Raw genomic sequence first — 23,024 nt, 5'->3', positions numbered from 1 at the left:
TTGACAATTCTTGTTCAATTATCTCTATTATTTAATGCGCTGTGAACGGCTCTGTGTAAATAAAATTAACCACCCCAATTACTTTGAATTCATCTAGGGACAACGTAATAAAAAATGTGAAGAATTCTGTATGCCTATTAATCTAAAACATTACAGAAGCTTTCACCAGATTCTCTTGTCTATATTTATTTTGTCTACATTTATTTTAGTGCACTGCTAATTCAATTACATTTACCATCAGTGGTCAATCAACAACAGCAGAGTTTTTGTTATTTCATTAATCCTTATACAGTACCATAAACATGTTTATCCATTAGTAATGCACAGGGTCTCATATAGAAAATACAAATATGCTTCTACTTAAATTTGTGAGCATGCAGCTAATCAGAAAAACAATTTAAAACACTTCATAGTTTATGGTCAGATAACAAAATATTTGATAGCTGTCATTTTTTTTTTAAATAGCTGTTTCTGTAATTGATAAAATACTGACCAAAAAGAGTTAGATTAAGGATTTGTAAAGTAAGCTTTTGTTTGTTTGTTTGCTTGCTTTAGCTCAATTATACAGTAATTCTGTATTTTAATTGGTACTTAGATACGAAGATAACAGTGCTTTAAGATACAGTGACAGAAAGATTTTTCAGGGGAAAAACAGTATCAGAAATAGAGGCAAGACTATTTTATCCATAACAAGTTAGGAACAACATGAGTAAGTAATGCTTTGAAATGGAAAACAGCTAGAGAAGCCTTCTACACTCATCATTTAATATCAAATTATTATAGAGGGTATGGAAAGGAAATCAGCGATATCAAATGATGCCTTTTCATACACAATCACCCAAGTACCTTCTCTTATTTTACTTTCAATTCTACTTTTTCTCTCAACACTCCCATACACACTCTCATCTTGGCGCAGTTCAGTAGAAGCAGTGCAAAAGCCTTTCTGTAAACATAAACATTATGGACATTTAAACTACAATCACAAACATCAGTTTATTCAGATTGCATCTGTGTCACCAGAGCACTGATTTTCCTCACAGTTTTACAATGCAAGGTGAGATTATGTTTTCATGTTAAGTGTAAAGAGCAAGGATTGCTAATGCAGGAAATGTATACACCTAGCCAATGACACAATTTAGAAGATGTTAATACAAGTGTTGCTATTCAGATTCAAATGTCAGTCAGTCATCTAGTAATTGTAATTACTTTTATTTTTGACACATATCAGACAAGTGTTAGTAGTCAAATCAGGAGTAGCTGATAATAAATGCAAGGCTCCATCCAGCTTAAAACTCCTTTCATGCTGATGACCTTTGGAAGTGTGCTAGCTTCTCCTGGCTAGTAGCCACAGCTTCTGCTCCCTATTTTTAAAGGGTGCTTCCACAGCCATTTATAGCCATCCAGGGTCCTAGAAGTCCCAGGACACATTACATGGGCCCTGTTGCTCCATCCCCATAAGAAAGCAGGGGCAGCAGCATGGGACCGCTTTATCACTCTTCCTCAGGAGAAGCCAGGCTATCCCTTCCTTCCCTCTCTACCATAGTGCTTACCCAAGGAAATGCAATGTTTCTGCTTAGATAAAACAACCAACTTCTGGATGGCAAAATCCAGGGCACAATCCTGAATTCAGATCTCTGGAAGTCGCCTTACACCACTTCCAGCAATCTAGCTGCCTTTAGTGAGGCCCTGTGGATGGAGCTAGTTAGTATGGCTGCATTCACATGGCATTGCACTGGGTGCACTTGCCAGGCAGAGTTAATTAGTCTGGGCACAGCACTGTGTGAATCTGGCTGACAGCTGCCTCCTGAACTGGAAGCAGCATAACATATTCACACAGCACCAGGCAGAGTCATGCTGTATCTGCTAAGAGGAATGTCCAGGGAATTTGGCTTATTCAGAATCAATATTCTGATTTTGGGACAAAATCTCATTTCAGAGAGTCTGTGGAGACACCAGGATCCAAGATCCCAGAAAATTCAGGACAGTTGATTGATTTAGCTAAGGAGAGGGGGCCAGAACCACTAAGCCCTTCTTCTCACATATGCAGAATTCTCTGCTGAAGTAGTGTTGGTAATGCTTCACCTGACCAGAGGAGCTGAAGTTAATCCCCTTTGGAACTTAATGGACTAGGTCAGCAAAGTTTTGCAGAAGAACGACCCAGATCAACCTGGGTTGATTCCAGGACCTGGGGTTTTAGCCATCAGTACATACTGCCTCTGCCTGATCTGCCATGGTTGCTTTTTTGGGGTACAACCCACCTATTTTTCCATATCTACCAAAGCCAAAGCAGCAGTCACCCTATGTGACTGGTCAGGGGTCCTCACTCTCTGGGCCCATAGGCCAGATCCGGCACACAGTGCTGTGTCATCTAGCCCATGGGGCTCTCTCTGAGTCCAGAAATTAGACAGTGGGAGAGTGGTGGCACTGCTCTCAAATTCATGGACCTATAGAGAACCCTGGGCCTGTGTACTAGCTCCAATCTCAGTGCGAGGTAGGTGGGGATAGCACTATAGCACCCAGGACCCAATCCTGGTTTGAGGGGGCAGGAAGGGGCAGCACCGGCCCCCCAGGACCCAATCTCAGCATGAGGAGGGTGGAAGGGAGTGGCACCAGGGCTTCAATCCTGGTACATGGGGCAGGGAGGGGGCAGTGCTGCGCCCAAGTCCCAAGCTGGCCCCAGACAGCCTCATCTGGCCCATCAGATGGGCCCCATGCTACTCATCTGGCCCACAGGGCCAAAAGATTGAGCACCCCTGGTCTAGAGTGAAGGTACTAAAAGGAATGACAGTGGGGGGAAAGGGACTTGTTCTCCCACTGTAACTTGTGTGGAAATACAAGTCAGAGTCATTCCCTGTGACATAAAGGGCACTACTCCTTCCTAATGAAAAGTTATCTAGGAAGAAAAGGGAGGAGGAAGAAGGGGACAGAGCTTTCTGCTTGAAGGGAATCTAAGAAATGACAGTACCAAATGCAATGGAGAAAGAAGCAATGGCCTAGTTAGCAACAGATACAATGGGGATGAACAAGCAATGCCTTTATTTTCTTCACTGGCTGAATCATCAGGAGAGCTATTAGAAGTACTAGGCACTTGTGGGAGCTGCTGTGCCCAGGTGCATGGAGGTTCAAACATTCAGTTCTACTAGGAGTGCTTCCCAATACATTCGGCAATAAGATCGTAGCACTGACGTGATTCTCCACAACCCCAAGCATAAAAACAAAAATAATCATGGCACTGGCCTCAAAACCATGAAACTGGTTAAAAGGGATATTTTTTTTTCTTCCTCAAATGATATATTTGATGTCCCTTTTGGTTGCCTTCTAGTTTCCAGACCTTTAAGATACTCAAGCTGCTCATGCAGCTCTTTACTTTAGCAGCTCAGGTTTTAAGAAAAGCAGCCAATTTAAGGAGACATAAAATAAAACTGGGAAAGATGACAACACTGTTTTCCTCAGCTTGCTGGTGCAGACCAACCACTGAGGTAGTATTTGCCCAACCCACAAAACATCAACAGCCCTTCAGAACTTTTTAGCCTGTCAGGCTGTGGTTAGTTTTTTCTCACCCTCTGAGCTGGAAAGCCCTTGCTGGTGGTCTGGTACATGAGATGGTATTGATTCTTCTTCCCTCTTTCCAGACATTTTTACAGGCATGCAGGCACCAAAAAAAGAGAAACCTGGATGCTTGCGCAAGACCTGGAAATGAGGAGCAGCAGCCTGCTTACCTGCCTCCACTACTGGCTACTTCATAAACCACCACCAATGCCTGGAGTTGCTACATATCAGAAGCAGGAAGCAGAACAGACAGGCACAGAGGAATGGGAGAAGAAGAAAAGACAGAAAGCATCTGCAGGGAAGCAAGGAAAGCTAGGGGGGTGGACAAACATTTTAGCTTTACCTATTAAAAAGAGCTCTTGATTCCAGAAGCTGCTTGACAGCCCACAGCTGTAACTGTAACTCTAACATTTGTATGATCTCATAGTGATACAAGTTAGCTAAATTGCCCTACCTTTGACTCTGGTTGAAAGAGTTCAAGTTAGAACAATTTGCCATGTTTGTATCACTACAGAATCATGCAGATGTAACAGTTTCATTGTAGCTTATGACAGTGTCCCTCCGATGTGGCAGCTGTGATGATCCAGGAAATATGGGAGAGACATGGATTTTTGGGGGTGACCCGAAGAAGGATGCACTGGATTCAATAGCATATCTAAGTCTAGCCCAACCTTGCAGTTGGTCCAATAAAAAATATCATCCACAAAAATCTACTGTAGCTTATATTAATTACCCTACCAGAGCAATATAATTGTTGTCTGTGTAGGGAGAAGCATGTACAGGACAGACAAATGGAACAGAATAGATTCTTTTTAAGAGGACCATTGATGTTTCCCCCCAATAAGGTTGCATTACATTAGGGAGAGTTATAAAAACAAACACTTTCCTCATATTACCTTTCCATGTAAGCAACTGTCTGTCTTAGCTGCCACAGGGATTTTATATACATGACAAACAGGATATTGATTGTCAAGGGAGTTGGTACATAAGATGATATCTCTATTAAGATGTGATCCACAGTTTGAAAAGTTTGAGAACCCCTGCCTTTGAGGCTATGAAGTTAACTGCAGGCAAGATATTCAATTTTTGAAATGTTTTCACTATACTTGTACTTTTATTTTGAGAAGCTAAATGGAGCTGCCACCGTGCACCTGCCAAACCATTTGTTTAAATGTTTAAGGAAGGAAATTTGATAAACATCAGATGGAAATAGGTCAAAAACCTCCAAAGACTCTTTTGCATCACAGTATCCTATGGTGCTCCATCTGTAATACTGGAAACTCACACAACTGCCATACAAATCCACTCTGAACTACACCTGCCAGATGATATACACCCTTATAAGACACTCCTAGTCATTTTGACAGCGAAATCCCATCTCTCTATAACCAGAACCTGAAACATATACTAACTCATTTTACTTTTGTAAAACGTAATGAAAAATCAATTAGGAAAAAATCAGTAACCAAACAACAACCAAGAAAAATTAAAACTAAATATATTGGCTAGTGTGTTTGCAGATGATAAATAGGTGTCCAAGTTCATATGACTTTTCAATTAAGACACATATGAGATTCTGTAACAGCTTCCTCTGAGTGAGCAATGTGTTTAACATATATAACAGAGTACATAAAAGGAAATAAGAAGACATATGTACATTTTAGCTTTAAAGTGTCACTAAAGGCATAAACCCCCCTGCAGAATGGGTCACAGCCTTAATCTATTAAAATATGACTATCATATAAGAGATACATTCCTTTTGTTTGGGTCAATTTAACTAAAAAAGTAGTAGCTCACCTAAGTATGTTAGTGAATCCACAAGCAAATAAAGTCCTTAAAATGTTGGGTTCATATTGCATCCTCATTTCATGCTTTATTTAACCTATACATCTTTATACTTAATAACAGCACCTGACTGGGCTGTCTGTCTATAAATCTCCTTCCTTTTCAAGGTGAACTCAGACTTGAAGTTTATATTATCACAATATGTGTATGATGTTCATATGGTAATTTAATCACAAACCAACATATGGCAACTAACTTTTCTTCCCATCACTATCATTTCAAGGCATAGGTACAGTATTTTCTATATTATAGCAAACATTATTTACTATTGAAATACTGAAGTACTATTTGTTTCAAATGGTATGATGCTGTTGAACCTTCTCTATCTCCAATCAGCATATACCACCAATCTAACATTCATTGTGGACTAGAACTCACAACCACAATGCATTTTACAAAAAAAAATGACTATATACTTTAATCTTTTCAACTGTACCTGTGACACCAAGTATTACAGACTTTTTAAAACCTGCTCTCCTGAAAAAAAAATAATTGTGGAGCATCAGTAACCAGATAGTATTCTCAAATTTCAGTGATCTAGTCAATGGAGCTTTCTCCCATGCACTGTGCTCTGTTTCATGCAGTACATGGCTTTAGCTGGCCAAATCTTTTTTTTCCCACTGAATCAGTAGAACAGTGAAGATCTTACTTTTTTTTTTTTTTTTTTTAAGCAGTGGCATATCAATGAGGCACAGATGTGTATTCCAACTCTGCATGGATGAGCACACTGTTCAATAGTGCTGGCTCACACGGTATCAGGGCAAGTTATCACTTCCCATGAAGGCACTCTTATCACCAGGGCCCAGAGAGGTGGCTGCAAATCGCAGCCTTTTTATTTTCAAGGCAGTTTTGCTGAACATTCAGGCTTCAAAGATTCACACTTCCAAAACTCTATAAGAGTTTGTGAACGCTCAATTTGCCAAAACTGTTTACAGTGTAATTGGGCACCGTACCTGTGTCCATGAGATAGCGAAGGCGCTTCTCCACCAGCGCGGCACGGGTGTCAATTTGCTTTTGCTCATTCTCTAGTGCTGCCAATTCTCCTACAACATACTGACTGGTGTCTTTGAACCCTTTCTGTTAGAGAGAACAAACAAGAAGAAAAAACATCACTTGTAAGTTGCATTTTTTCTTTCCACAAACACTTAGTAAGGCACTTACCTAAACAACCAAATAGCATGCTCTCGACCAAAAAGCTAACACTTGCATTTCATAAATTTCACAATTTTGCCAGATGCCATTATTTGTTTAAAAAAACATTGATTCCTTACAGAACATTTTACATCTAAATGTTGCGTTTTCAGTTTTAAACAATCAAGCTTTTTGAAATTCTGCATAATTTATTTCTAAGCAGTTAGCACTTTTATAACATAAAGTATACTGAAAGCTGGAGCATTATTCCAAATAAGGGACTATTAGAGATGCCAGTTCTATTACCACCAGTTTTTATTTTAATTTTATTTTAAACTTAAGGGGATGTGTTTTAGGTCTCTTCATAACAATTAAAATGTGGGCTCCTGAGGTTAAAACACAAAAACCAAAAAGCTTCCTCTCTTGTTCAGCTCCTCTGGGTCAATTTTAATGGTGACACTCACCAGATTGGCTGTAATGCCTCTTCAGGTTTCTCTACTGCAGGCTATAGCTCTGTTAAACAATGATCTGTAAAAGTACTGCTAATTAATGAAGCTGCGATTCTTATCCTGAGAGGTGGTGACAGAATCCACTGCAGAGTCTCTCAGGTGCAGTGGGACTATAGCCTAGATCCACCCCTCCTCCCTGGTTTGGTTAATCCCCTAGTCCAATGAAGCCTCTGTATGTAGATTTTACAAATCACATATAAATTTTTCTTGCCAGAAAAGTTAAAGGGCACTAGAAAATCAAGTTTATCCTCTCTCTCCGTAACTTCTTAGTACTGTCTTGAAGGACAGTATATGCCAGACTTCACAAATATACCAACATTTCCATGAACACACACACTCAACAGTTCTGTCTTAGAGAATAGCTGCCTCCCCTCAGTAGGGTTAGAGAATAGCTGATTAAGTGCCTCAAAGTTATTTTCATGTGGCTCGATTGTGTTCTACTGCCTCTGGAGCATTCTTTTGGTTTATCTGTTTCTCTGAGGTAGCAGAGGACATAAACAGTGCCAAAATATTGTAGCTGAGCTGTTGCTTTTGCTTAAGAAGTTAGAGGGGGAAATACTACTATTTGAGAAAAAACATCTCTGCATTTGCTTCAATCATCAGGAAATCTACACAAGCTTTCTTCAGAAAGTTTTCATTTTGAGGAGGCTGGTACAAATGAAGCTTGATCTCAGGTTCCAACTTTTCCTTGGCTGAAATCTACCTAAGACCACTGCCCTTTGGGAACAGGAAAAAAAAGCAAGCTCTGTGCTTGCATTTGTATTTTCTGTTCAATGGCTAACTTGTTGCTGCATGTGAGTGCCATAGCTACTTTGAAATTTTTTTAAATATCACTGAAAGTGCCAAATCAGCTTGCATCAGACAATCAAGATAATAATTATTGCAAAAAAAAAAAAAAAGACACATTCAAAGGGAAGATTGGTAGATGGCATATGTCCCACAATAGTAACCAGTATACAACTTTCAGGACTGGGGCATCTGCTAACTCAGTCACATTGCTACCAGCACTTTGTTTTGCTCTCTCTGCTTACAAACATACCAGCAGAAATCAGTAGTTCTAAAGAAAATCTTTTTCTTTTTCAAACCTCGTCTCACAGGTTAAAAAAAAGTATTGAAATACAGACTCTAAATGGAGTACATGAAGGAAATAATAAATCTGGAGGAGCTAAGGTGATGTACGATACATGAAATGTATTTCCTTTCATCAGCTACAATTAATTGAAAATAGTACGCAAACTTCACTAATGTCAGCATGCATAATTGTTCACAATGTTATTAGAAGATGAAAAGAAATGCTGTGTCAGGATGTAATATCCCAAGAGTTCATGTGTATCATCTGCATATATAATGTGAACTCACTGTGCCAGACCTTTTCAGCATTGCTAAAGTACAACTACACTAAAAAATAGCTGGGTGGTTGCTAAAAAGTTGGATCATTTAGTGCAAGTATGACAGCCTTACAAAATCTCTAGTCATTGCTTTGTTGCTTCATTAAAAACAATGGACGCATTTAGATAAACTGTGGAGAACAACAATTGACCACCATCAAAGACTTATGTTGTGTTCCTAGACAAAAAATTCAGGTTAAAACTTGTTCTTCCTGCTTCTGTCCCGCAGCTGTCCATCAAAAGCAGCTTTCTCCCTGCGGTCTATCAAATATTTCCCTCACAAATCAATTTTACACATGATCAGCCCATACCCCTACTGAGCTGAACCTCCCCGTTAATTAAGTGAAGAAATTACCATATATATTATATTAATGCAAACATCATTCAGCTAGTAATTCACGGCTGATCTGGATAATGGAAAGGTTGAACACCCATTAACCCAAGCCAACAAAATGGGTTGGCTGAGAAATTCTAGCAGGTCTCATGTGACTCTTCCCTCTAACTGCAGCTCTGCGGTATCTGCTATTGTAATAATTAAAATCCTCCCGGTAGATCAATACTGGAATCTCTTTATGGGAAGTGCCCTGATGGAAATGTCTCAAGGAAGCTGGGGCTGTGGAACTCTGAAAAATTCATTTTTTTTATCTGACAATTATCACCACACTGCAGACTAATTCAACAGCGCACCCCTCTCACTCTGCTTTGAATGCACTGGAGATTGACATCTAAAAAAACCTAACATCTCATTTTAACAAATAAAGGCACTATTTCCACATACAGTTTGGAATTATCAGCAATCATGAAACCAGACAAAAAATTAATATACATTAAGCACTTCATCTTCTGATGGCTTCCTCTGAGTTTCAGTTATCGCAGCCTTCTCCTCATTTCCTCTCTTTGTATCTTCCTGTATTGATCTCTGCCTTTTCATCTCTTGAAAAAAGGGGAAAGACATGTAAAATTATTATAAAGCTTGATATTTGTGTATTGAAATGTGGACTTACATTATCAGGTTTTTAATATATTTATTGTTAAATATTATTAAATCATAAGATGGGAAAACATGTTTTATATTTTCTCCTACCTGGTCTGTTCTCAACATATTGACTGAAAGACTGAAGCTGAGTTTTTCTGACTGTAGAGTCCTTGCTAAACACAACAGGATTTCTAAAACGTTCTGCTGCTTTTTGTAATCGCTCAGCACGATGTTCTTCTGTTCCATTCTGCTAGAAAAACAAGACACACAACAGATTCTTTTGTTTACAAATGTGAAGTCACAAATTGGAAAGGTATGTTTCAATAAGGGAACATAATGCAGGTTTTGAAGAGAGAATTTCACAATTCAGATTGCAGTTTATATGGGATAAAAGTATCAGCTGCTGAAAAAAGGAGAAGAGTAATGACCTTTTTTTTGGTGGTGATTAACTGTTTGTCTTTTTGGCTTCTCCTTGCTGGTATCTGTGTTACTAAACAGTAAGTTTGGTTAATTATGACCAATATCTCTTGGTGAGGTAGATTTAAAATAAAAGACCACTTTTTTCCAACTCTGATTTGTCAAGCATTGTATACATTATAGTGCCAAGCTACGGTGTGTATATCCCTGAACATGATTGGTATCGTTTTAAAAGCATGTTGCCTTTAGTCTTTTCTCCCTCACTATTCTGCCCAGGAAAGAATTCTATCATTTTGTATAGTCCCACAGACTTGTATGACAAGAAGAACTAGTTTCTAATTTTATGCCCATTGAGATAAACCACTAATGCTGGATGAAGGCTAAAAGGTAGGATTATAATACTACCCCACTGAACTGCATTTCATCAGCTATAACTTTCCAAAGCCAGATTTGTAAGTAAGCCCTTTACAGCTAAGGAAACTACAATTATCTTTTCCAGAGCTTCCTATGTTAATACTGGTAACAAATTCAAATGGTTCTATCAACATGAAATATCCCAGAAGACTGAACCACTGCAGTGTGTGGAAACTGCAGATACCGAGGTGCTGTGTACCAAACAAATATTTCATTTTATACCTAATCTTTTATTATTTTTATTAAGTGTTTTGAAAGTAAATAGGGAAAGGCTAAGATGCATGACTAATAGCTAAGCCTGCTGAATGCTGAAACTGGTTATCAAAAGCTACCAAGACTTTGCCCTTCCCCTGCATTGAGACAATCAGTAATGAGGGAGTTCTCCAATGGCCTATTCTCTAGCCTCAAGGAGGCCTGGGATACAGAATCCTCCAGGGAAGGTAACAGTTTATCCTTTTCCACAAACACAGAATGCCTCATTTATAAACGTGTAAACTGCATTTTATTAAAAAACAAATCCAACTCAATGCTGAAAGCTCTAAGAGAACAGATGGACACCATATATTCCTTATAAGACCATTTTAAAAATCTTTGTTGAAAAGACACACACAAAGACAAACTGTCAAGTCGCACCTTTTGCTGGAGTAACTTAAAAAATCAATTAATACAGAAAAGCTCTATAGAGAGAAATACCGTTTCCATCAGGTTAGCTGATAGCAAATTGCCCTAATGGAGCTGCCTGCATGTCATTTATTGAACTAAGCTTAAAAAAAGTATCACTTGTATACTATATGTATGCCTTTTCAGCTGTAGGAACTGGATTTCGATTCTGGTTTTAAATAAATGGTGGCTTCCTGTTGTAAGCACAATAGCCATCTGACTGTCTAAACTCAAGTCTTTACCAAAATAAACAAACACGGCTAATTTTTTAGGCCTGGCAACATGCTAAAATATCAGTGCGATTAGCCAGTAAATCCCATTTTAAGAAACCTTTTTATGACTAGGGACTTCTGCCACTTTACAAATGTATTCCTCTAAGCCCACTAATTCAGTTAGCCTTTTCAATCCATTGTATTATTCTTGGGCCAGCTTCATTTTGCATTAAATCCACTGCAGAAAGCTAAATTGAACGCAAAAATCAGACTTGATCCAGGCTTCCTTTTGTTCAAAGATAGAGACCGAAAGTCCTCTGCTGCTGCCACACACTTTCATCACCAATTTATAGGAACCGACAGTGTAAGGGAAAAGCAATGAAAGTCATTGTTTTGGGACTTCAAAGCATCTCTGTATCTGGGGAAGGAAATCCTTTCAGTCAGCAGTGCTGTCCCCATAGTCTCCAGGTGGGTGAAAAGTTATACAGAACTGGAAGTGCCCCAAAGCCATAAAGATATTAATGACACACATGGGCCAATTTTATTTGGTTATAATAACTAAAGGGGCCTAATTAAGAAAATGGAATGGAAAACTGACTCATAGGCAATTTAGGTTAAAATTGTATACAGTACAGAGTGGCAAAACATACTCATTACATGAGAAACATGCATCAGATAGACTTCTCTTAAAATTAATTTTCCTCAGTTATGACCCAGCCTCTGGAATCCACAGGCATATATTTGTTGTTGCAAGGTAATCTGGTTTTCTTTTGCCTGGGACAAGGCTGGGAAAGGGAAGAAAAGATACTTTACTCCAATTCTGCTCTAATTGAAGCCAGTGACAGTTTTGCTATTTGCTTCTGCAGGACTCTCTGAGTCTTTTTTTCAGATTTAAAAGATAGGTTGAATGGCAAAAATTCCGAGACAGTTCCTATAGATCTTCCTATTAAGTCAGCCAATTGCAAGTATCACATGATTTAAAAAAATCCTCACATAAACAGAGAATGTGCTGATGAACACACCAAAAAAACTCCAGTGCCTTAGAAACTGTGCAGTTGTACTGCACAGCAGATTCCATGCACTTCTTCTTGTGAAGGGTTTGATAAGAAATCATTTTCCTCATCATGAAGTACAAAACAGAAATCAGAACGCAGGTATTGAGACAAAAGCATTAATCAAAACTTACCTTAATGTCTTTCTCTGAGCTATCAGTTACAGCTTTCTGAGCAGCACTGGAGAGTGAATTTGCCACCTGTGGCTGAGCTTCTAGGAGCTTCTTCAGTTTCAAATCCACCAACTTACTGTTTTGTTCTGCTAAATATGCAAATACCACATACAACAGAGTGAGATGCATTTAAATGCAGAGTCATTACAATAGCGTACCATTTTAAGAGTAGATTACATTCATATTGCTATCATTTTAAACTAAAAAGGGAAAACCAAGAAGAAAATGATTTAAGCACATACTGAACAAGACATGTACAATATGTTACTTGCATAGACATTTCCTACCTTTTCCCAAAAATATATATTAAAAAAGCTAGCACTTAGTTAAATGCCACCAAGTACAGAGTTGTACTATATTTAAAGGTAGTTAATGAGAAACAATTTACTTTGAAACGGGGTGTTAAAAATTCATTGGATATTTAGTTTCTCATAATAAGTTTACCAAAAACTGTTGATTTAATATGAGATTTCTTAGCACATCATGGCCTTGTAACTACAGTACTACATAGGTAGTAGGGCTGTGCGAAGCTTTGGTCCCTGATTCGATTCGGCGGAGATCCAGCCCAATTCGGTTGCCAGATCTCCAAATCTGAATCGAATCAGAGGACTCTTTAATCTCTCCAAATCGATTCGGAGAGATTCAGAAAGATTTGGAAATAGGCACAGCTTTAAATGTTTTTTCTACATACCTCTAGGTAACAGGTGGCTCGTGAACACTGCGATGCTGGGGTGGATGGAGCATCCCACAGGAGTGGGGGGGGCCCCCCAGCCCGCTCGGCAGCAGACCCAGAAGTGGACCAGAAGCACTTCCAGTTCACTTCCAGGTCTGCCAGGGAGCATGCTGCCCCTGCCGCGCTGCGCCCCCCCGCCTTGGGCAGGCGGGGCAGTGAGCTTTGCAACGGAGATGGAACTGGATCGGAAGTATGTGGCCCGCCAAGCATGTGGAGGGCCCCCCGCACTCCTGTGGGACGCTCCATCTGCCCCAGCATCGCAGCGTTTACAAGCCGCGCTGGTACCTTGAGGTATGTAGAAAAAACATTTAAAGCTGTGAATATGTCCGAATCACTGATTCTCTGGATCAGCATCGAATCTTCAGATTCAGATTCAGCCGAACAGAATGAGGGACAGTGATCTGAATCAACAAATCGAATCACTGTCCCTGATTTGGGCCAAATCCGAATCGAATAGGGTCCGCTTTGCACAACCCTAATAGGTAGCTGTCTAGTAATGAGGTATGATAAGTTATGAAATATAGGGCACATCTACACGAGACACATTAATGTGCATTATCTTATTTTAGTGTGCATTATGGGAACGTGTCTACACATGTGCGCCCTTAATGCACACTAAAAATGGCAAAATTAGGGTAATCACACCTAAATTTGATACCTGCAAATGCAGGTATGAAGTTTAGGCACAATTAGTTAAAGTGCATTAACACACGTGTAGACGCAACCTGGCAGTAGCTTTAATGCTGGGTCTGCACAGCCACTAGGGGCACATGGCAGAGCTGCAGGGACTTGGCACTAACTTTAGTGCCAACTTCCTGGACATGTACACATCTGTCAAAAATTGCTTAATGCACATTCAATTCAGTTGCGCTTAAATGCAAATGCCCATAGTGGAGTAAGCAATAGAATAAAACTTTACTACTATTCCAGAAAAGGGCCTGATCCAATGCCCAGATGTTCAGACTTCAACAGGCTTTGAATCAGAGCCCACATATATACAATACTACAGAATTTCACTTCCTGTTAATGATTATTTGACTCTGTGTACTATATAGATTTTTTTGGATTTGAGAGGCAGTCATATACATACATAAACACACACAGACGTAGTACATATGTATACATAACAGTTATATAAAGATGTATAAAACAGGATGTATTACAGCTCTGTGAGGTAAAACTGGGGGAGGACAGGAGTGGCACTATCTGAGCAGGAGTCCTTGGGTATACTATGCATGCACAGAGGTGCTTGGGATGAGCATGCTGAAGAATAGCAGTTTCTACATATATTCAACTGATGCAGCATGCACTTCTTTCACTGCAGTCCACTGTGCAATGTGAAAGAAAATGGAGCTATGCCCACGACTCAACTATGCTCCTTCCCAGACTTGGAGCACAGTTGATAGTGTTGACTAAAATACTCATGGTGTGCTCACAACCAAATTAAGTCTGTGCAGCAGTACCATCCTGGGATAGCTTCTAGCTAAGACAGCAGGAGTATGTGTAACTAGGAAGTTATGCACCCTGGGTAGTCGTGATGGTTGGAGTAGTGATGGTAGGCTGGTGACAGTGGCTGCCATTCCTGTGCTTACAGAGGCATCCATGGCTGACGCCTCAGCTGCCCACCCCTAGTTATGCTTCTGAAGGGTAGCTCTTCCCTCCTCTGGCCCACTCATGCAGGTTGTCCATAATTCACATGCATGCACATATGCACATAAACTCCAGGCAATAATCAGAATACAGCTCACATTTTATAAACCACACAGCAGCGCATGGCAGCAGCATTAGTTAATAAATATTGATGCAATATTTAAAATCAACAATGTCCAATTTTTTTCAAAATAAATGTTTTCAAAAGTTCCCTTTTTCCTCCTCTGTGGATTGTGCTTAACATTCTACGGGAAGAAATGGGATTCAGCAGGTGACAAATTCATTAATCCAGTCAGTGATGATTCCAAACAACAAATTCAGTTACACATTTGCCTTTAGATACTTAAAAAGACTTGGGGCAGCTGGTGTAAATTGTCAGATTTCCACAGAAGCCAATGTGCAATTGATTTGTATAACGGCATGGTAATATTTTGTGTATTATTTGCCATCCCATTTCTTCTTTGTTTTAGCATTTTGAGCGTTTTTTTCAATGACTCTTGCATATATTCTGCTTCACAATGAGGCCCTGACCTGCATCTAGTGCATTTTTCCATGGTAAGCGCAAAAGATAAATATTCATTTCCTTCTTGCCCATTTCTCCCAAGTATAAACCAGCACTTACTGGAAAATCCGTTGACAGGTTTCTATTAAATATCAGCTTAGCCCAAACACTGGAAACATTAGTTATATCTTCTACATAGAAAATATCAAATTGGAAAAGATTATGATTCAAGCATATTAAGGTTGAAAATTAGCCTGCCATGAATCCCATACTGAAGTTGTTACTAATTGTTGCTTCATCTGAAAATAGCAGATTCACCCCACCCAAGAAATGACCAGGTTACATGTGCAACTGACTGTAAACAACACAGTGCATGACTGTATATGTAAACTGAAGTTAATAAGTACATTAAGTTTAATACACACTGGGTTGCATCCAGCCAATATGGAGAGAATTCAAGTCAGAAGATGCCTGTGAAGGAGGCTTAGGGCACTTCCTTGGACAGCCCTGTTCCTGGCACTGCTATGCATGGGCTCCTTTATCTTAAGCTAAAACAATGACTACAAAGGAGGAAATAAACAGCTCAGAAATGCACCATATTGTAGGGGTGCCATATTACTAATTGTGCTCCCTTTCCTTACTCCATTAGTAGCAGACAGTGTGTACAGATTACAAGCCTCTGCCAGGGCTCTAAGCCACTGCAGAATCATTTTTGTACTGAGAAGTTTTTCAGTCCATGTCTGTGCATGGTGCAGGATTTCCAAATATTTCTAGACAGCTGGGGGTTATCCTCATAAGAAAGAATTACTACTTGGCCAGCATGTAGAGTTCTAGAATAATACAGATGAAAACTGGTATTAAAAACTGTTATTTGAATTTTGTAAAGCACTTCGAGCTAAGACTATCCTGGTTTACAGTTCATGCACTCAAAAACAGAGGGAACTCAGTGGGAATAAGTACAGCAGAATTTGGTCTCTTGCTATATAGGATGAATGATCCAGAGTTTTAAAAATATTATATACATAAAGGAACAGTGATCAATAGAACAAATGAATAGTAACCCCAGATCACTGAGCCCCTGGGACCAGATTTCTCGTGCAACCCTTTCACACTTTTTAACATACAAACCTGCCTAGTTTTGCTGATTGTGGAAGCAGTGCTAGGTCATTTCCCTGTTCTCTGCTAGAGAAACAGAACCCTTTCTTAAGCTATCCATCTCAGGCAAAAGGGGACAGACACTGACATTTACCACTCTGCAATATTCCTTTTGTTGCTGATTTTAAAATTTGAACCAACAGTAAACAGCGATGATTCACAGAAGTGAAGCTGCTTAAGGGTTAAAAGGTCTGAAATAACAAAGTTTGGCTAATGTTACAAAAGAGAGACATACATTGATACAGATGATGAAGAATTAGTCATGCAAAATATACAAAACATCATTATTTTAATTACCAGAAGAATCAAGGTCATTTTCTAGGTTAGTAAATTCATCGCCACCTTCTGTAACAGAGCATTCAGGAACTTCCTCATTAGTATCTATTTCAATATTATCATCCTCATCCTCATCTGTAGGAACATGTAGTATTAAGGTTAGTACCTGCTTTGTACATGCATCACACCAGTAAAACATTAGTGTTTTAGTGGCACTTAAGTGCAGCTTCAACACAAAATGCAAAGTCACGTCCTCAGCCCCTAATGAAGTTTCAGTTTTTTCACAACATTTAGATTTTTAAACTGATGTAATTCAGAACACACAGACAGTTGGCCAAAGCAGAGCTGATGGGTGCACAATCATGGCAGAATTTAGCCTCAGGGAAAATATTCAACTTCACATATCATCTGACCAACGCTGAAAAACACAGGAGGTTTTCCTTTCAAACCTCTGCATTTTAACAGGCTGTCTGTGAATCACCTTCCCCTTACAACAATTCTTGGATGATATAAAATACATTATTTGTCATAACCATGTACACATATAGAAAATTCTATTGCTCTGTCACAGCACCAGTTTGAATAGTGCGGATTGCTTGCAAGGTATGGAGACTTTTAATAAATAAAATAATCTTCACTGTACTTTGCACTTCTTTAGGACTTTCCACTGAGCATGTCAAAGCAGCTTACAACCATGACCTATGCATTAACCCTGTAACAACCCTTTGAAGTAGGTGAATATTATCATTCATGTTTTGCATGTTGGCTAAACCAAAGCATAGGAAGGCAGGGTAACTTGAGGAAGATCAAGTGAGAAGTGCTACTGTGGAGAATAGAATCCAGGAATCCTCACTTTCTTGATGCTACTAAGAGATTGACTTTTATTAGTAAATGTTTAGGATTGTGAATCCAAAAAAGCTGACAAAGCCAGTAGGGAAATACATAGCGCCTGAGCGAGGGACTAACAGAAGGAGGGGGGTGAGGAGGCGAACACAACTACATTACAGAACATACAATGTTAGCCAACTAAACCTGGGGGTAGGGGAGAACAGAGTGGGCCAGGGCTTGAACCCACCACCATTACCACCTAGGGTAGCACTCTTACCACCAGACTACTGGGGAAGGGTAGACATACTTTACAAAACAGTAAGCTTGTTAAAGCTAGTTAACTCCTTCAAAAGGCTTAGTCACATTTTATTTAATTCTTTCTAGTTTCTATCATTTCAAGGAAAGACTTTTACTGCTCATGTACTGCTATGTGAGAAAATGACCAAGGGCTGGTAAGAGAACAAGATGGGAAGAAATGGAGCAGTGGAATAAATATTATTTAAAATATGGGAATTTGGATTGGTACATTTTGGTAATAAGAAGCAGGACCTAACCCATAGCACCCAAAACCTTGCCCCTGAGTACCCAAAGATTGGGAAGTTTGGGTTTGGATCTGTGCCGTAAATCTGACGCAGCTCTGGAGGGGACTTCTGAAGTTTGGGGAAATTTGACCCTCAGTAGTGGTAGCAGTTTACTTATCGCTTTTTCTAATGTGATACAGTAGAATTAACAATAACATTATGTGTCATATAATAATAAAAGTACATAATATGTGGTTATTGTGGTTATCAGTGAAAGCATACAATACAATGACAGTCTATCAATTTAAACAAGAATACAATCGAACATAATACAACAGGACGATACATAAAAATAAATAAAACGAAGTAATATGTCAGAATAAAAAAATTAAAAACAGAGACCTCTATTGGATTTGGCACATTCTTTGTGCAAGTAGTGTAAATACACCTACACAATATAGGACAGGCTGTAAGTTGTTAGCAAGGAGCCAATTATTTTTTTCATCATTAGTTCATTACTTATCATTTTCCACTACTGGAGCTACCCATTCCCCTCATTTTGTGACAAGACTACAAATAGTGATTTAGGCTGCCTATCTCATTCTTCCCATAGGAACATAACCTGTCCAAGTATGGAGTCTGACAGCCCCTTCCCATGATGACTGCTGAACTCATTAGAATGAACCACAATCTCATAATAACCTCTTGTTGTGTTTTGGTTTTGTACTTCAGACAGAAGGGTTTCTAGGCCAAAAGAGTTCTTTATTAATTAAAAAAAAGGGAAATCGGAGAACATCTCACTGCCTGCGTATCTTTCTGCATGCTGGTGTCTTTAATTTTTAAATTGATAACTTGTTTTAAATATGGGTATAACTTGTTGGGTTGTATTGTTGGTGTTTTAAATATGGGTATAACTTGTATGGGTATAACAAATAACTTGTTTTAAACTGTCAGCAGATTTCCCAGGCGTTTGTCTGATGGAGAGTATACATGTTATTTAGCCATCAAGATAAGGGTTTATTTGGAAGAGAAGAGGCTTCTAATATGACTTCTTAAGGCACTTGACAAGATACAAACTCTAATTTTTATCCAATCATTTAGAGTTCTTAATTGAGCTACAGTGTAGCTCTCATGAGTACCCACTGTCATAGAGTTTGGTAGGGATAAAAGCTACCTTAAAAAGTAAATAGGTTTTTTTTTCTATTTTGGAATGAACTACAAGGTCAGCACTACACAGTTCCCCTCCATACAATAAAACAAACTCTCCCTTAGATCTACAGACCTTTAGTGCTACCAGTATCACCCTTCAACGATCTTACTGTAAAAGGCTCAAACTCCAACCAAGGCTTGTTTTGCTTTAATGTTTACATTTTCAACATGTTTATTCCAGTTTAGATTTCTATTAAAGGTATTTAAATGAGGCATTTTATTGGGGTATTTAAATGAGGACACCACCTCTAATTTATTTTTCTGTAGAAATCTTGTTTTTTCCTTTTGTTTCTAAAAACCAATACCTTGAATTTAGCGGTTTTGAGTGTCTATACATGTGCTCGGGGGGAACACAGACACGGGAAGGGGAGCTGCTTCAATTAGAATGACTCATAGAGCCGTTCTAATTAAAGTGCCAAGAGCATCTCAGTATCAGCGTCCTCACGCTTCAAAATGGCGGCAGGGGCACTTTATCTAAAGCTCATTGAACAAACTTTAGATAAAGCGCCCCCACTGCCATTTTGAAGCATGGGGATACTGATACACGGGATGCAGAGGCTGGTTGGAGCATGGTAATTACCACACAAGAACAGAATTGATTAACTGAGTCTGCTCCAACACGCTGTAATTACAGCGTTGATTTTCAAGGTATGCGAGACAGCATATTGTTGAAAAGCATCTAACAACCTCTGCAGGCCTATCTGGGATTCTGACACTAACAGTGCATCCTCTGCATAAAGCAAGAGAAGGATAGAATCCTTCAATATTGTGGGTGCGTGGAATTGATGCCCTGTTAGCATTTATGTTAGATCATTTAGGAATAGGTTAAAAAGTAGCAGAGCAAGAAGACTTCCTTGCTATATCTCTATCTTAGTTTAGAAACTACTGGAGAAGACACCACCAATCCCATAAAACACCCTAGATGTATTTGAATAGTAAGCAATGATCAACTGTGGGAGAGCTTTATGACTGATGTTCCTACCAGTTTATTCCATAATTTTAGTTGGCCTATGCAGTCAAAAGCTCACTTTAGATCTATGAAGGGCATGTATAAATTATTTTGTTTTTTTCATATATTTTGATGCCAGATAATACAGCACTAAGCACTGGTCCATACAAGAATAGCCTTCTGTGAAACCAGACTGCTTTTCTCCCAGAACACTATTTTTAGAGATCCACATTTGTAGATAAGAGTGTAAGTGTTTCAAATATTTTGACTGGAATACTCATGAGACTAATGGGACAATATGCTGCAGGATAGGGCCTCTCATTATTTTTTTTAAATATTGGGACTATTATATTTTCATTCTAATACTTAGGATAAATGCCTTGTAAATTTATTATGTTAAACTTTTTGACAAAATTGGAGACCAACCAATACATTCCTTGAAAATTTGTGGAGAGAAGAAAATAGGGGGGGGGAGGGGGGGGAGGGAGGGAAGGAAGGCTTTCCATGACTCAAGAAGGATATATGCATGATCTGGCATAAGTTTCTGAGGCAAGGTAATGACTGCTTGTGATTTAACAGATAACATTTCCTTCAGGAAACAGTTATCACTTCTCTCACAAGCTGAGAGTAAGTGACCCTCAATATGAATTTTGCAACTCAGGTCTGCTCTACCAGCAACAGAACTAGTGAAGATTTCCATGAAGGTACCCAGACTACAGCTGCTTATTTCTCCTACCTACGCATCTGCAAAATCACTACAATTTCTACTCTTTAGGTCACCCTGTTTATTTTTATCAGTCCTTTTCCTTCTAACCCACCTGGGCTCGTATTTTCTTTTTAGATTGGTGGTTTTCAACCTGTGGTCTGTGGAACCCTGGGGGGTCTGCAGACTATGTCTGAGGGGTCTGCAAAAGATCACTATGATCAATCAAAAATATGTGAATACCCATGCTTACAATTTAAAGGGGTGTGCATCTCTGTTCGAAATTTCCAAAGTGGTCTGCACCTCCATTAAAAAATTTTTAGGGACCCGCAAATGAAAAAAGGTTCAAAACCACTGCTTTAGCTAATCAATACATTCAATAATGATGCGCTTAGTGGAGGTTTGCTGATAAAAAGTGTGGTTCCTGCAGTGATGGAGTGGAGCAAAGCATTCTGGAATACATTAGCATGTCTACCTGAGGCACTAAGCTATTTCAGTATTTTATCCAATGACTGTTTAATGCAAAATGCATAAATGGCCCTTGGAAAAGGGCTCAGAACGTAAGTCTCTGCTCCCAGATGAATGCTCTAATTGGTAGGCTACACCTATGCTCCCTTTTCACTCCCTCTCTTCTGTTCCACTTTATGTGGATTTTTTTTTTTTTGCAGTGGCACAACTTCAACAGAAAGGTGCCCTCAGCGTAGTTTATAAAGCATATAGCCTAGCTCAGGAGTGAACAACATAGATCAGTAGAAGGTATACAGCCTAATTCTTTATTAAACAACTTTATTAAATGAGAAAGGATTTGAAAAGAAAAGTGGCAAGTACTCTGTCCTCAGTTCATGGCAATTGGTTAACCTGTACATGAGCCTCAGTGCACAGTCCAGTCTCCTGCTTGTAAACATGCATCTCACCAGAGCGGATCCCACTAGTGGCAACCCTCTGTTGGAGAGTGCCTCTTACAAGTGGCCCTCAACACAGTTTCAGCTGTGTAGCTGTATAAGTGGTTAGGGCACTTTCTTGCAAGGTGCATGATGAAGATTTTAATTCCCTCTGCTTGAGGAAGGCATTGAAGTTAGGTCTCCCCCAACCTGGCTGAACAATTTAGCCACTGAGCTACTGTGTAAGGGGAAGCCCTCCCTCTCACCTCACCCCACAACTACACACCCTCACCCACACTTTTGAATCAAAGTGGCTGAAGCTTCTGTGTTCTGTGTGGAGCTCAATGCTGTAGATGTGTGTAAGGATGCTATTAGAAAACCTATTAATCAGGATCCTCAGAAGACTCAGGCAGAGGAATATCTACTTTGAGGATCCTAATGAAGCTGATGCTTGAGACAGGGGCTGAATTGTTCAGCCTTGACAAAATGGCAGCTAATATAGTTATGGGCAGAACCAGAACTTTTTTGACCAGTAATGTTCCCTGGGTACCTACTCAGAAATGCCTATGGGTCCAGCGCACGGGTTTTGAGGATTGCATGTTTGGATTGAAGTGCCTAAATTTTACCAAAAGTCCCACTTCAGGTGCCCAAGTCTGGGCAAGCAATACTGTTTACTTCATCTTCAGGTAAATAAGTGGACGAAAGGAGAGATGGTAAGTTATACCAAAAACAATATTATTGGTAATGACCTTAATGTGGCTGGAGTTATACAGTTTTATATAGTTCTTTACATATATACATTATACAGTTTCTGCCCCCATTTAAGGTTGGATATGTGGGTCTACACTCTGGTCTCAAATTATTTTTGAGTCACCAATGAGGCATGTGAATGAAACCAAAGGGAATGTCCAAAGCAGCAGGAAGTGCAGACAGATAATGAGAAGATGAGCTGAAAATGGACTGAGAACTAAAAAGATATTTGAAAGATTTTAAAGCGACAGCAGAAATAGAATAGAATGTGCCACTGTCTTGAAGCAGGAGGAGATTGCTGTATGTTGCAGTGCTTCCTCAAAGAGTGCCTCTTCTTTTTCTCATCAGTGCTTTCAAGATGAGTCTCAAGTCCCCTGTCATATCTCCTTTGAAATTCTGTAGCACTAAATACAAAGTATCCTATAATGCAACTTGGAAATTAAAGTGGCAGACTGCAAGGTATCTGAGTTGGAAAACAGTAAGGAGCGATCTTTAGAAAGGTACTGGGATGGCACAGAACTAAAAAGGTTGTTGAGTGAAG

The 23,024-nt window shown here is 39.3% G+C and overlaps 1 protein-coding gene across 1 annotated transcript in view; it reads right to left on the bottom strand.

Annotated features, from left to right (window-relative positions):
• Nucleotides 1-23,024, bottom strand: part of EHBP1 (EH domain binding protein 1) — a 355,074-nt gene that overhangs the window by 33,397 nt on the left and 298,653 nt on the right. Inside the window, exons 16-20 of the mRNA XM_025192426.1 lie at nucleotides 16,664-16,777; nucleotides 12,288-12,415; nucleotides 9,507-9,645; nucleotides 9,249-9,355; nucleotides 6,348-6,471 (exon numbers count right to left, since the gene is read on the bottom strand). Of these exons, the coding sequence (XP_025048211.1) occupies nucleotides 6,348-6,471; nucleotides 9,249-9,355; nucleotides 9,507-9,645; nucleotides 12,288-12,415; nucleotides 16,664-16,777 (612 nt within the window). The remainder of the gene's footprint in view (nucleotides 1-6,347; nucleotides 6,472-9,248; nucleotides 9,356-9,506; nucleotides 9,646-12,287; nucleotides 12,416-16,663; nucleotides 16,778-23,024) is intronic.

Source organism: Alligator sinensis, unplaced genomic scaffold (genome assembly GCF_000455745.1).
Source record: "Alligator sinensis unplaced genomic scaffold, ASM45574v1 scaffold219_1, whole genome shotgun sequence".
Lineage (NCBI taxonomy): Eukaryota > Metazoa > Chordata > Crocodylia > Alligatoridae > Alligator > Alligator sinensis.
This window is presented reverse-complemented; position numbering and strand designations above follow the sequence as displayed.